General features: G+C 42.3%; 1 protein-coding gene across 5 annotated transcripts in view; it reads right to left on the minus strand.

Annotated features, from left to right (window-relative positions):
• The window catches only part of IL1RAPL2 (interleukin 1 receptor accessory protein like 2), a 491,230-nt gene that overhangs the window by 259,839 nt on the left and 216,847 nt on the right, over positions 1 to 14,544 (minus strand). The window contains exon 1 of one of the 5 annotated variants that reach the window (XM_082207243.1): positions 6,888 to 6,949. The exons of the other annotated variants lie outside the window; for them this stretch is intronic. Coding sequence (XP_082063369.1) covers positions 6,888 to 6,918 — 31 coding nt within the window. The 5' untranslated portion in view covers positions 6,919 to 6,949. Of the gene's footprint in view, positions 1 to 6,887; positions 6,950 to 14,544 lie in introns of those variants that run through there. 5 annotated transcript variants of the gene reach the window in all.

The following is a 14,544-nucleotide window of genomic DNA, read 5'->3' on the forward strand; positions in this document are numbered from 1 at the left end:
CTGGAGCAGGTCAGGAGCCAGGAGCCAATAATCAAGGTTAAAGGAGTCATCAGGATTAGGGTGCAAGACCAAGAATACTAGACATGCCACAGCTGAAGTAGAACTTGTTTGCTCACCATGGAGACAAGAAGCCCTTTTATACTCCCTTCCTGCCCAAAAGGATCAAATTTCCAGCTTCATGGATAAAGCCAAGCTTCACCAGAGCCAAGAAGGACCCTCAATAAGAAGCTATAGTTGTGCACTTCACTTCACTTCACAAAGGGCAGGAGTCAGTAGACAATGACCCAGTTATTCACTTTGGATTTCTAAAGCATTTACAGCATGGGTGAGAAACCTTTTTGCCCCAGCAGACCAGATCTCCATGCTCACTCCAGGAGCAAACTTTGACAAGTAGGTAGGGTTACCCATCTGTCAACCATCTGATGGCTTCATGCTGCTGGGTGACTGACAGGTGGGTGGTCTTGCCTTCAGGCATGTGGGGAAATGGTGACCAAGCAGTCTTGAAGTCCCTGTGTGTCAGTGAATTATATTCAGGAAAACTGTTCTGCAACTATGTGTACATTAGACAAAATTCTATACAAAAATGTGTGTACTAGAGAAGATTCGCACTAAGATGCTAATGAATTTTCACAAGTTGTGGGGTGTTTTTTTAAAGGATACTGATGTAGAAAACAGGAACTTAACATTGGGAAAATGAGAACTGAGAGAATCTGTAATTGAGAGAAAAAGGAAGCGAGAAGTTTGAGTTGTATAATGGCATGGCACAATAGTTGGGGTGGACAAAGGTGGGCCACTTGTGAATGGTCTGAATTTTCTTCTTGTGCATTGCTGTACGGACAAAAACCTAGCCAAGCAATGCACATTTAAGGGACGGTGAAAATCATTGCAAAGAGCTTATGCAGCAAGTCAGCAAAAATGGCTCTCTGTGAATGTGGTGGAGGGGAAGGGGGGCAGAAAAGAGGTCAGATACAGTCTGGGTCAGAGCTGGTGGTGTTGCGGCTTTTCAATTTGGTTTTAAATGACCTAAAGAAAGACTGTCTTTGTAGAGAGTGGGAAAATGCTGACACCATGAAAGGGCAGGTGTCATGAATACAAAGGAGATTGCACACTGGAGTCTAGATTGCTGAAGGAGGTAGATTATGTGGCATCGGCTGCTATTTCAATAATATCCAAAACCTAAAATAGAGAGGCTAAAGTACTCCAATCTACTACAGTTTAATAGCTCTTTGGCCAAGGCTGAAACTATACACAAGGATGCTGGCACAAATGGAATCCTTCAGTCGAGAGACAATGGAGTGACCCCCCTAGGGTGAAGTAAAACTGCTGCATTAGCAGCACCAAAGTGCAAGCTTGGGCAGCATGTATGGAGATCCTTGGCAGCCCAGATAATGACCCCCCTCTTGGCCTTGCTGATGTAGTCCAAAGGAAAGGAAAGCAAGATGTTTGGCACCAGCTTGGCTGCAGGAGTTGCCGGACAATATCATACAAGGTGCCATCCAACTGCCTTAGGGACTCCACTCCGGATTTGTGTAGATATCCCACAAGACAATGGAGGTTTAGGATAAGAGATTTCCTTCTCCTAGATGGGCTACCTTCCCAAGTTAACGAGCCCCATCTGACCTTCACTTCCCTTTACAGAATGCGCAGAAACTGCCTTCTTGACCATTGGACCCACTATTGGTCTCATCCACTCAATCTGCCAGATCAGTGACACCATCACAATATGCATTTCTCCACCAATGCCTTTCAAGGACAGGAAGAGGGAAATGTATGCTATGATTAAACTGCATCACATGGTGCTGTATTGCTTGACAATTAACAGCACAACCCTGCAAGGGTCTCAGAAGCCCATTCCACAGTACCTTGGAGCAAGGCTTATAGTGGGTCTGACTCTGTCCCTGTCAAGATACAAAAGGCAACCACTAGCTGCACTTTCTGGAAACCATGACATTTTTGTTCTGACATTTTTTTCCCTAGTCGGATGAATAGGTCTCTGCCATGGGTGACTAGTTTGTATTGTTTCTCAAAACCGCTCTGCTGTTATTTTTCTGTGCTGCTTTTAACTGACTCCAGCTGTTGTCATTGTGTTTTGTACATTGATTTGGAAGGTGATGATAGAGATGATAGATAGATAGATAGATAGATAGATGATAGATAGATAGATGATAGATATATAGATAGATAGATAGATGATAGATAGATGATAGATAGATGATAGATAGATGATAGATAGATAGATGATAGATAGATGATAGATAGATAGATGATAGATAGATAGATGATAGATAGATAGATGATAGATACATAGATAAATAGATAAATAGATAGATAGATAGATAGATAGATAGATGATAGATACAAAGATACATAGATAGATGATAGCTAGATAGATGATAGATAGATATAGATAGATGATAGCTAGATAGATGATAGATAGATATAGATAGATATATAGATATAGATAGATGATAGCTAGATAGATGATAGATAGATATAGATAGATATAGATATAGATAATGATAGATGATAGATAGATAGAGATGATAGATGATAGATGATAGATAGATGATAGATAGATAGATAGATGATAGATAGATAGATAGATATAGATAGATGATAGATAGATAGATAGATAGATAGATAACAAGTCTACTCATAAGTAAGTCCTATTGAGTTCAATGTGGCTAGTATAAGACTGTAGCCTGAGAGAAAACTCAACAAGAATATGCATTTTAAAGTAGTGGCCTTAAGTCTCCAGCAAAGCCATTTCCGACTTGAGAGGAGAGGGGGTTGCGGGCAGAAATCCTCCCACATCCTCACGCGGGGGCTAGCCTTTGCCCCCGCGAGAGTAGGGAATCCCCGGGCGTGTCGGCGACCCGGCCCGCCAATCAGCGGGCTGGGGAGGCGTGGTCTTGCCTATTTAAGGCTAGGCACGCCCGGGGACCGCCCTCTTTGCCCCTTCCAGCTGAGCGGGTTTTTCCCCATCCCACCCACCCTTTAGGTTTAGGTTGCTTTGACCTTGCTATGGACTTCGGTTGGTCGCCGCAAGGGGCCTGGTAGGAATTTTTCCAAGTTGGCACTCTTCGAGCCTTTTGGTTTTTTCGCCTACCTTGTAGCAAACGTCACAACTTTTGGTGTTGGCGGTTAGGCATTGGCAGGGGTCAATTGGTATGCAAATGAAGGGGGGAAGGAAAAGCCATCACCTTCCCCAAGGCTAAGGGTAGTCCGGTAGAGGACTCCGGGGGGCGTTGCCTTGTCCGAAACCTTGGTAGGTAAGGGCCTCCGGCACGCCCCAGAGCGGTGACACCCGCTGGGATCCTAGTTGGCGTACTTCAACAGGACTCCCACGGCTTGTGGACAACCCTTCCCGGTCCCCATGCCGGGTAGTCGTTAGGAGCCAATGCCTAAGGCCAATACCTTCCAATTCTGTAATCAATAAAGTTGTGGCCTTTTCATGCCCATTAACCTTAAATACCGTGTCTAGTGTCTTTATTTCAGATGGGGGAAGGGACTTGCCACGCAACATTTATGGGTTGGATATCTTAAGCCACTGACCCCATGCTAAAAGTATGGCCAACCCTACTGCATGACTTATTTTAATATTGGTGTAGAGATTCATATCAACTTCACAAACATGTTGAAGCAAAATGGGGAAAAAAAGAACCATCATCACCACTCACTTTGTCACATTTCCAGGTTCAGTGACAGAGTTGCACTGTACAATCCCAACCACAATTGGCTCCAAGACAACATGTTTATCTTGCTTTATTTCAACGTGTGCCTAGCAAAAGATGGTGACAAATTTGCTGGGAAAATGTCAAAGGATTCTGCTTTCCATGAAACTAGTCATATGTATAACAGAATGAGAAGCAGCAGGTCACAATCTAAGGTTGCATGGCAGAAGATAATTATGCAAGTAGCCTACCACCAGAAGAGGGAGAAGTGATAGCCATTTATACTACTATTGTTACATATCCTCAAAGGATTTGAGGACAAAAAAAGTTCTGGCACTAGATCAAATAAAATCCCTAGCAAATATTGAAGGCATTCTTGCACTGGACCACTCTGCCTATATAAGTTCCGCAGACAGAACAGCAAGCAACTCTATCAGAACACTACTCTCTTAGAAGTACTACCATTATAATCAGTGAAACTAATTAGACCCCAGGTGTGAATACACCCAAGATCAAGAAAAAGTGCTCTCCCACCAGTCTCACCCCTTAATGCAATCCGTCTAAGGTTTGTTAAACTGAAGTTCCCTGTTACACCCTTACCAGGAAGCTGTGATTCAAGCTCTGACTAGAAACAAAGCTGGTAAACTATGGTTTCATCCTGGTTTGCAAACCAGAGTTGTAGTCAGAGCACAAACAACAATTTCCCAGTTATGTATGAGTCGGGCCTAAGTCTTGCTGAAAACTTAATTTGGCAATTCACACATGCATGTTTGGCAATTCACACATGCACACCCATTCATGTTGAAAGAGTCCATACAGCAGCCAAATATATTAGGAATGCTTCTCCACTGTTCACACGGATAAGGTCTTCTTGAGCACAGTGATGTATGGGCGGGGGGAGAGACTATGGCTCAATGAAGACCTAGAGATGCTCTTGGTTGGTGGCAAGGAAAAATGCCAAAAATAATACATTGTTCTCAAAAATCTCCAATAGGAAAAAATATTTTGCCTAGTTAACTAGGGAAGCTCAATGTGTGAGGTCTGAGCTGGTTGCTTCAAATTCAGACTGCATGGCTCTTACAAGCCACTCTTGAGTTTTGTCTTTTTCTATGCTGGGAGAAGAGGGGAACGTTGGAAGGAACTCACAAGGGCATATTTACTTTGCTGCTTATTTTGTGATTTTGAATTTCTGCTGGGTTATCTTTGGTACTTGCCCCAAACCTGGAACTTGGCATCCAAGAATTCTCCTTTTATATATCTCACCCCCTCCCCACAACCAACATGCTCTACATATGCATGGAGCACTCTTTCCCACACTGAATGTGAAGGTTGTTGGAAAATGTTTTCACCGTGTGTGACTGTGGCGTGGAAGCCAAACTTGGCAACCTCTGACACAGATGCTATCAATGTATGTGTGGTGGGGGGTTGTGTAAACCTCCCTAAAGTCTGACATATGTCATTACAGCCTAATTGAACTTCTCCAACGTTCCTTAGAAGTTCACCAGCCGGTGACCTCCAATTTCAACCCTATTTGTCCAAATGGATTCCAGTATCACCTCTGCAATATTCAAAATGTGCTCTCCTCCACTCCACAGTATATTCAGCTGATTTTCAGCTGCAATCCTATATGCACTTCCTTGGGACTAAGCTCCAGGGAATCATTAGGACATGCTTCCATGTTAATGTGCTTAGAATCACACAATTATCCACCCACTTTTATCACCTCCTCAACTCCATCAGATGATGCTGGCACTTCTAAACTCACCTGAAATCTGATTGCCCTTTAGGTGAAACTCAACAGCAGCACTATCCTGCTGCCCACAGGAGCCCCATCTGCTTGCAAATATTTTGGTGCAGAAACTCAGCCCTTCCAATGTACACAGCAACAGAAAAACCTTGTTATCTCCCTGCTAAAAGATAACGACCTTCGAAAGATTGCCTCTGGTTCCAAACACTCTCGTGTTTCACATTACCCAACGGTAAGCGCCTCTGCTATATGACTCCATGCCATCATGGGACCAAGCATGAGACAGACTTCCTCCAGGTAGCAGAGATTCAAACAGATGGCGAAACCATGGCTCTTTCAGAAGCAACATTCCATGGGGTTTCCTCTAGCCAATCTCACCGTCTCGGAGGAGAGCGGGCCGATACACCTGACACATCTGTGCTCAAAGACCCCCTGCCTTTAAAATGACTTTTCAGAGTGTTTATTGGAAACAACAACATTAAGATAATGGCAAGGCTGACAGTGAAAAATGCTCCAGGGAGGGAAAATAAATGAAATCAATTAGTATTATAAATACAGGCCGAGTTCTTGGTGTCCTGCACGTCAGTTCTTTAGACCAAACATTCTCAGACTTAGCAGAGAACAGCAAGCAGATTTGGGATGTGATCTTAGTAATGAAAGAGAGTGGCGGGAGGTTGGGGGGTACAGACAGTCTGCTGCTAATTCTTCCCATGGTTTTTGTACTTTACATAAGGGGGAAATTAAAATGTTTCATAATGTGTTTGTATGTTGTGCATGAGTGGATCTTTGTGCCTTCTCTCTAAGACACAACATTTTCAAGGAACAACACAGCAGATTTCAGAATGTGTCGGTCAGATGGGGGGACAACAGTTATTTTATTGACTTGGAATGCTTCTCCTGTTCATTTGAAAAAGAAGAGGTGGGCCTAAACAACAACTCTTGTAAAATGAATGAAGTGTCTCTCTCTTTTTTCAGGTCAGTTGTCACTCTTTCTGAATTGGTCCCTGAGCAGATCACACAACAGATGGAAAAGGCCGTTTTGACATGACTCTTTGGCTTAATTATAGCATTACCAGGACAGCATATGGACTTGGAATGTGCAAGAGTATTTATCAAAGGAAGCTTTGTTTATGGGTAAATCCAGCAGCAGGAATCTTGCTCATTCTTGGACATTTACATTATGGCAAATACCCCCAAACTGGTGAATGCCAGAATTCATATCTTTGCAATCTTCCCTGTATGAATGCCCCACAAGTAGAAATAAACCAATGGGTTTTGACAGTCATTTAAGTGTGACTGTCATCATTCACTGGTATTTGTCCAACAAGTGGGGATATATGACTGACAATCATGACATTTGCCCAGGATTATCAGCATCTGTATGTGAATGTCAGCCGTCATCACAATTTTGATCATGGGTTCGGATCCTGAGGAAGTGAAAGAAGGAAAAGTTTCCATTCCCTTACCCTTGTTAAGTACTCTGAAATACCTCTCCATGTGTTCAGGGCTGGGTTGCAAGGGTATAATCAATCAAAAAGGAAAAGGTACCTCCAACCTCATTTTGGGAGATACCTCCTTCCCCAGGGGAGAACATGATTCAGGAAGATCCCTCTGGTGAAAACAGTGTAGATGGTACAGTGGAGAAGGAAAAATGAGAAACTTGCCTTTCATGAACTTCCTTCTGTTCACTCATGTTAGAATCCTAGGTATTGACTGTGACACTTCATTTAACTGCTACTCAGTCTTTTTAATTGCCCTAATCCTGCTAAAGAAAGAAAAAACACTTTACTAATAAAAATACTGAAAATCAGTAGTTTACATTGCTGCAAACAATGTGGGGAGAAAGGAACTTACTACCACTTAGGGTGCACATGTACTAAGGTTGGCCGGGACTCTTTCAATGCAGGGGTAGCTAACACGATACCCTCCAGATGTTGTTGGACTCCACCTCCCATTAGTCCTAGTCAACAAGGCCAGGGATGAAGGGAGCTGCAGTCTAACAGCATCCAGAGGGCAAAGTAATCACAGGGTGAGTTGCTCCTCTTGAGTCTGCAATAGTTCCCCGCCCCTCACCACCCATTAAAGAACAGTTTAACAAGTTCTTGGAAATTTTACTCATGAACAAGATTTTGAGAGGCAAGTGATTTCTCTTACATTGGTGATTTTCTTCAAAGGTGGTGACCGTTTCTTACCATTTTACCTCTACAAGGGAACCTCTGACACTCACTTCAACATTTTGTGATAAAATGAAGTTGTAATTGAATATTGTTTGTAGCCTTTACTGTAATGAAAAGTTGGCTGCTTTTTTGGGGTGGTGAGGTGGGGGAGAAAGACAAATTATAAGCTGCCTTGTGAGGACAGTGTCCTAAAAGGCAACCCACATATATAGGTTTACGAATAAAATAATATTATATATGACATTCTGTCAAGAATTATGGTTTACAGTGCAGGGCTACATCTATATAGCGATGGTGTCCAGTGTTCTCCACTATGTTCTTTCCTACTAGGCAGCTTTCTCCAGTCATATACCCTCCAGATATTACTGGACTACAGAGCCCATCATCCTTTGACAACACTGCATTGAGCTGATGGGAGTTAGAGACCAGCAACATCTGGAGAGCCAACTAAGGGAATGCTGTCATAGAGTCTCAGAGGCCCCAGATCCCTTTACCCACACAATTTAACTGAAAGGCAGCAGGGCTGTAGCACAAAGCAAAGCACACTTTGCTTGTGAAAGGCAAATCCCCTTGCATATAAAGAGGAGGTTTGGAAATATCCCTGCCTTCAACCCACAAGACCTGCTGCCAGTCAGTTAAAAATAGCACTGAGCTACCCTGGAAGCAGGCTGCCATACTTTCTAAACAGCTGAGTTTATGAATTAAGCGAAGTGGGGGGGAATACTGAGTGGTTAACCCTCTTTATCTCTATGCATCAAAATAAATGAAATATTGAGTTTGTTGGGGTCAGTTAGAGCCCTAATACCTCAGAAGCATAGTGTTTCACTCCTATTTACTTTAATTGGGGTCGAACTAATCCCCGGTGATATTTTCATTAGTGAAAACCCCCAAATTAAAAAAATACAACAGTGTAAGAACCAGCTCCTAGCAGCTGAGGTCCCTTCGCCTCCCCCAATAAAATATTTGAGGATGCTGGGCCCCTCCAAAGTTGATGGGCATTGCATTCAAATGGTGTGCATGCACCGCGCCTTCTGATCAATTATGTGGGGTGGGGCTTACCTCGCCCCCCCAATATTTTATTCAAGTTGGCACCCACGCAAAACGGCAAAGTACAAAACACCATGGACTGTGAAATAGCTGGATCCTTAGTGCTGTACAAGCACATCTTAGGTAGAAGACATTTTATAGTCCTTTGGGGACTGTTGCAATTAAAAAAATAAAACCACTCTGTGATCAATAGTACATCAGCATCTCCTGGAAGTTGCATACTAGGTATAAGCAAATCTGACATTTTTTGATTCTTGCAGTTTCTCATTTTTTGCAATCTCCACATCTGCACATCTGCTTGTGGATTTCTTTTTAAGTCCTCGTGAAAATTCATTGTCACTTTAGTGCGAATTCCTCCCAGCACAAACTCTTTTATGTATGCAATTTTGGCTAATATATCCCTTTTTGCAAAGCAATTTTTCTAAAAGTAATGCCATTTTGCACATTACTTACACTATTGTTTTATGCAGCTGTTACCCTGGTATGTGTTTTTGTGCACATTACCAGGTCAGAGAACTGCACTGTAAAATTTAGATAAGTGTAATTTTTTAACCGTGGATGTGCTTTGGTTCACATATTGTTACAAAAAGTGTGAACTTAACAGGTTTGTTTTCAAGTGTGACCTGAAATGGATTTCTCCCCCATCCTTACATGGAGCACACTTCTGAATTCTGAGTCAAAAGTTGCACCGCATCAGAAGGAAAGTTTTTAGAAATATATTTTTGAACAAACTTCATCCATCCCCTCCTCACCAACAAAACTACCAGCGTCCTTCCAGCTTCCTTGTTCTCAGCAGTAATTGTGTCAGGTCCCAGGAGCAGACAGATGATTGCACAGAGGCAGGCTGGTTTAGAGATACAACAATGCTCTGTTTTGAAAGGCTGGGGAAAGGGGGAAGCTTGTTCTCTCTAGTTTTGAAGGAATCCATGCCTCTTTCAAGTTAAAAAAATATAGAGAAGTCACTGTGCATTTGATCAGCAGCAATAAGAAAGCCGTGTATTCTAAACTAATTTCAAAGTGTTCTTTCTTAATACAATAAAATACTTTTACCTTAAATCCATTTTCTAAAAAATAAAATAAAAATAAAAATCTCCAAGGGCTGCCTGACTTTACTCAAAATCTAGTACACACCATACTGGAGAGCAAGGAATGATTCAAATGTGGAATGTTTGAGCCGAACTTGAGCCTAAGATTAGACTACTAAGCTGAGGTCCAGATCTCCTTCAACCCAAGGGTTCCTAAATGACCCTCCAAAAAGCTGTTGCAGCAGCTAGTTTAGACATACTAGGAAGCTATGTCCTTAACAAAAAAAGGGCCGCTTGGTCACTTTATCAGTATTAAACAATTCTTCAAATCAGTTGTTTGACACAACATAGATATGTCAAAACTCAAGAAAGTAACTAGATTTGAATCAACTGTTGTTTGTTGTGTTTTTATTAAACAAAGACAAAGGACTGAGCTAGACTGGTAAAGAAAAAGCGATTTATATGCGTTGTATGCGCAATATAATATTGTGCCACCAGATGGCTACGTGGAGTCCCGTTTTTCTCTACTTGTTTTCCCTGTTTAAATTTACAATGCTTTTAACTGAAACGCTTCTTTGATGTGTCTAGATCCAGCCAAAGTTTCCATCATGCAGTAGCACTGTGCTAGTGGATGCTTTGGCATAGCGATGTTTTGAAGTGAAAAAAGGTGTTAAGCACGTGCCTGCACAATAATGAAATGTGACAGACGTAAGCCTTCACTGAACAGCAAGTTCTAAAAAGGATTGTAAATACTGCTTCAAGAATATACAACTGTACACAATTACTCTCCAGAGACAAATGCAATCTTGAAAGTGAACAGTTTCTGAAATTCCTTGGCAATTACTCTCTCTCAAAAAGGAGGAGGTTGAAGGCAGTTTTCCTTAAAATGCATTTGTCAACAAGGAGCTGCTGCTGCTGCTGCCATCATTGGGGGAATAGTCTGATTTCAAATAGACTTTGGAAAGGGCAAGAGAGATTATATTGCTACATGCTTCTAGAGCTGTGGGGAAAATTGGTTAAGTCTGCATTTTAATTTGAACCTCTGTCATTTGCAGTTCCTGAACCACCAAATTGAAGACTGGGGGGCGCGGGGGATTGAAAAACCAAAATTGACACATTCATTCATCCCTAGTCACTTCCAACAAGTGATGAAAACGTCCACTAGTTTATGGTCGTTCTAAGCAGTACTTTAGGGACGCGGGTGGCGCTGTGGGTTAAAGCCTCAGCGCCTAGGGCTTGCCGATCGAAAGGTCGGTGGTTCGAATCCCCGCGGCGGGGTGCGCTCCCGCTGCTCGGTCCCAGCGCCTGCCAACCTAGCAGTTCGAAAGCACCCCCGGGTGCAAGTAGATAAATAGGTACCGCTTACCAGCGGGAAGGTAAACGGCGTTCCGTGTGCTGCGCTGGCTCGCCAGATGCAGCTTTGTCACGCTGGCCACGTGACCCGGAAGTGTCTCCGGACAGCGCTGGCCCCCGGCCTATAGATGTGAGATGGGCGCACAAACCCCAGAGTCTGTCAAGACTGGCCCGCTCGGGCAGGGGTACCTTTACCTTTACCTTTAAGCAGTACTTTGCTTATGTAACAAATATACATGGTATACATTGGTAGTCTCCATCCTTTTAAGACTTGTTTGGGTTAAAGGCCCACCTTTAGCCTGAACATGCATTTATTGGCCCATTTCATAAATTTTACCATGTATTTGTATATATTAGGTGGTGCTACTGTTGCAGCCCACCTAAGATCCAGCTGTGACCCAATAGTGGATCCTGACCCACAAGCTGAAGGCCAGTGGTGCAAAGGAGCACCAGTCCTCCCCCAAACAAGCAGCCTCTTCACCCATCTTTCTTGCTGGTTATCTTTAACAGCTGCTTCAGTCCCCATGGAGGCATGCTTCGTGTGGTCGAGACACCAACCATGAAGGCTCATTGTTGCAGAAAGATCTCACCCCCATCATCATCAAGCAATCCAGAAGATGGTTCCTTGACAGCCATTGAATATTTGGGGCATGTGTGTGAAACCTTTTTCAGCCCAGGGGCCATAATCCCTCTTGGTCAACTTTCCAAGAGTGGGCAGGAACAGTGGCAAAAGTGGGTGTGGCCAGAGGCAAGAGAGGGTGGAGCAACAGAAGTGGCATCAGTAAGCCATGAAATAGGTTTCTATACACAAGTACATCTCTCTGCATCCTCCATGCAGGCAAGCAAGAGGCATTATCCCAGTTCAAAAACACAATCCAGCCAGGCAAAAGTACTCAGGGGAATCCAGCGTCAGTGAGAGGCATGGCCTGAGGAGGGTCTGTGGAAAGTCCTGAAGGACGAATAGGGAAGCCTGGTGGGAACCTTTGGCCCTCATCTCTGCTTTAGAACATGTCTGCAGGACGTGATGGGTGGTGAGTAGAATCACAGAATCACGTAGAGTTGGAACTCCCTGCAACTCCCTGCAATGCAGGAATCCTGCCCACAGTTGTTCCTGGGTGGGCTTGAACCACCCACCTTCTGGTTAACAGCCAGACGAACTGACCCATTTGCACCAAAGGGATAGAAGAAGGTACAATTTTCTATTCTGCCCTGTATTTGCCACATTTTCTGTTCTGCTGCAGTTTGACTTCTGACAAAAAACCTACATTATTCATCTCACTGTGCACTGTGGTGCAGATACCTTGTCATTACATTATTCTACCCCATTTATTTCAATTAAAAGAAAATGCAATGCAAATTGTGTGGGTGGGTGATCAGATACCAACTGCAAACTGAAAAAAGTAATGACACCAAAAGGAATAAATACTGATCATATTCACTGGATGTATTTCCATACTGGACACAGGACAAATAAGTGAAAGCTATTCCTGCTTCTGCTTTCAATGGAATTATCCAACTTCCCTAAAAGAAGGATCACGTTCACATGCATGCATATCCCCACATGTAGAAAATCTACTTGGGTGCAATCCTCTACCACCACTTGCAGCCTGATCTGATAAAGCCCAGCAAGAACTTCCCCAATTTATTTATTTTAAATGTTATTTTTAAAGCATTTTGCTAAAGTTCTATGTATGTTTCACAAAATATGCCACTGAAGCACAGTGTACTCAAGATAACTTTAAAGGAGTACCTTTGACATTTGAAATGTTCTTGCTGAAATAGTTGCAGTGCACAATTCATGTTGCATTAACTTGAACTGACTGTGTTGCAACTGAGCGAAGGAAAATGTATAATGGAGGAGCTTTGGATGGTCTGTCTGCTGACTCTATCTGACCTTAAACAATAGATACCACTGTAATCTGATGCAGAAACTGCTGCTCCATTGGCGTGGGCAATTATTTTGAACTTTCATTGTGTCTGATTCCATACAATTTATTTTCTGTAAAGGAGGGAAATCAATGGCTGAATATGGAGGTTTGGCAGAGAAGGAGAAACACAGGCTGCATGCAATTCAGATTGGATACACGGGCATGGCTATCTCTCAGTGGTATAAACACACACATGCACAATCCCATCAACAACTGGTCACATGAAACTTTGAAAAAATGAAATCTGGATTGGGATTTTTATGGGCAAAGCCTATATTTCAAAGACTCCTTTAAGAAAATCATTCAAAGTTCTACCCCCAAAAGAACTTCATTCACATTCAGTTTACCAGGTAACTTTGGGAGCAACTTTTGGGTGCAGATCAGAGATTTTTTAAAAAAACAACAACCCCTAATTCAGTGAAGCTCATTAAACCAAAAAAGTTCATTCCAAGCACTGGAGGGAAGTGGGCAGAAAGTGTGCGGCAGAGAAAGAAGGAGGAATCTGCCTTCTTTTTAAATTGCCCTGCCCATTTATTCCACAGAATTTTTGACTTGTACAAGAAAATCCTTCACTTTTATTTATTTACTGGAGGCTCAGAAGCATTTTCCTCGAATGGTTCTGAAAATCAGGTTACCACGTCACTCAAATTCTTAGTGGCTCCAAGCCAATTCCTGCCAAACACAATTTGCTTTCAGAAAACAAAACCTGCTGAACCTGTCTAATGTGGATCGCAAGAGATGCTTGTCTTGAAAGGTTCTTTAAAAATGGCTAGCATGTTTGCATTGCATTTTTAAACATCTGGCTGCTGCAGAAGAAAATGCACTACACAAGCACAACCTCAGCGCCATCAAAGCTACCTTCAAAGACCATAAGACATGGAAATTGTAAGAGGTTTTGTTAATGGAGGCTGGAGTCAGGAAGGATGACTACAAGATGAGCCACTGTTTGAGGAGCTGAGCCTTAGAGGAGTATAACTATCCAATGGAAAAGGACAGCATGGAAGACAAAAAGAACAGAGGAACCTCTGGATTGAGACACCATATTACTATCAGGGCTGAAAAGATCTGATGATTTCAGACATCTTGGTTTCTCATTTTTCCAATCTTAAATTCAGCTCTCCACATTTCTTCAGCACTATGTATTTTATTTTATTTTTTTAAAAAAATCCTTATCAAAATTAATCAGCACTTTGATGTGAATTCATCCTAATAAACAATTTTTTGAATGCATTTCTGACTACTGTATTATTATTATTTTGCAAAGTTTTCCTGAACATAATGTATTTTGTATGTTTCTCCCCTTGAATATAATTATTTGTATGCATAATTTACCCTAACATGCATTTTTGTAAATGTTATTTGGTTGGAGAACTACATCACAAATTCAAGACAAGAACAAATTTCAAAGGATGGCTGTGTTTTGGTTCCACATTGTTTAGGAAAGTGTAAATTTGATAGATTTGCCTTCAAATGCAAACTGAATAGAATTCATCCCCCATCCTAAATACAGTAGAACAGAAGGACTTCTTTCGGACATAACTTGGCCAAGGTCCAAAGACTCCTTCATTGGGTGCTTCCAAGGGATTGGTCATA

This window comes from Podarcis vaucheri (assembly GCF_965113315.1).
Source record: "Podarcis vaucheri genome assembly, chromosome: Z".
Classification (NCBI taxonomy): Eukaryota; Metazoa; Chordata; class Lepidosauria; order Squamata; family Lacertidae; genus Podarcis; species Podarcis vaucheri.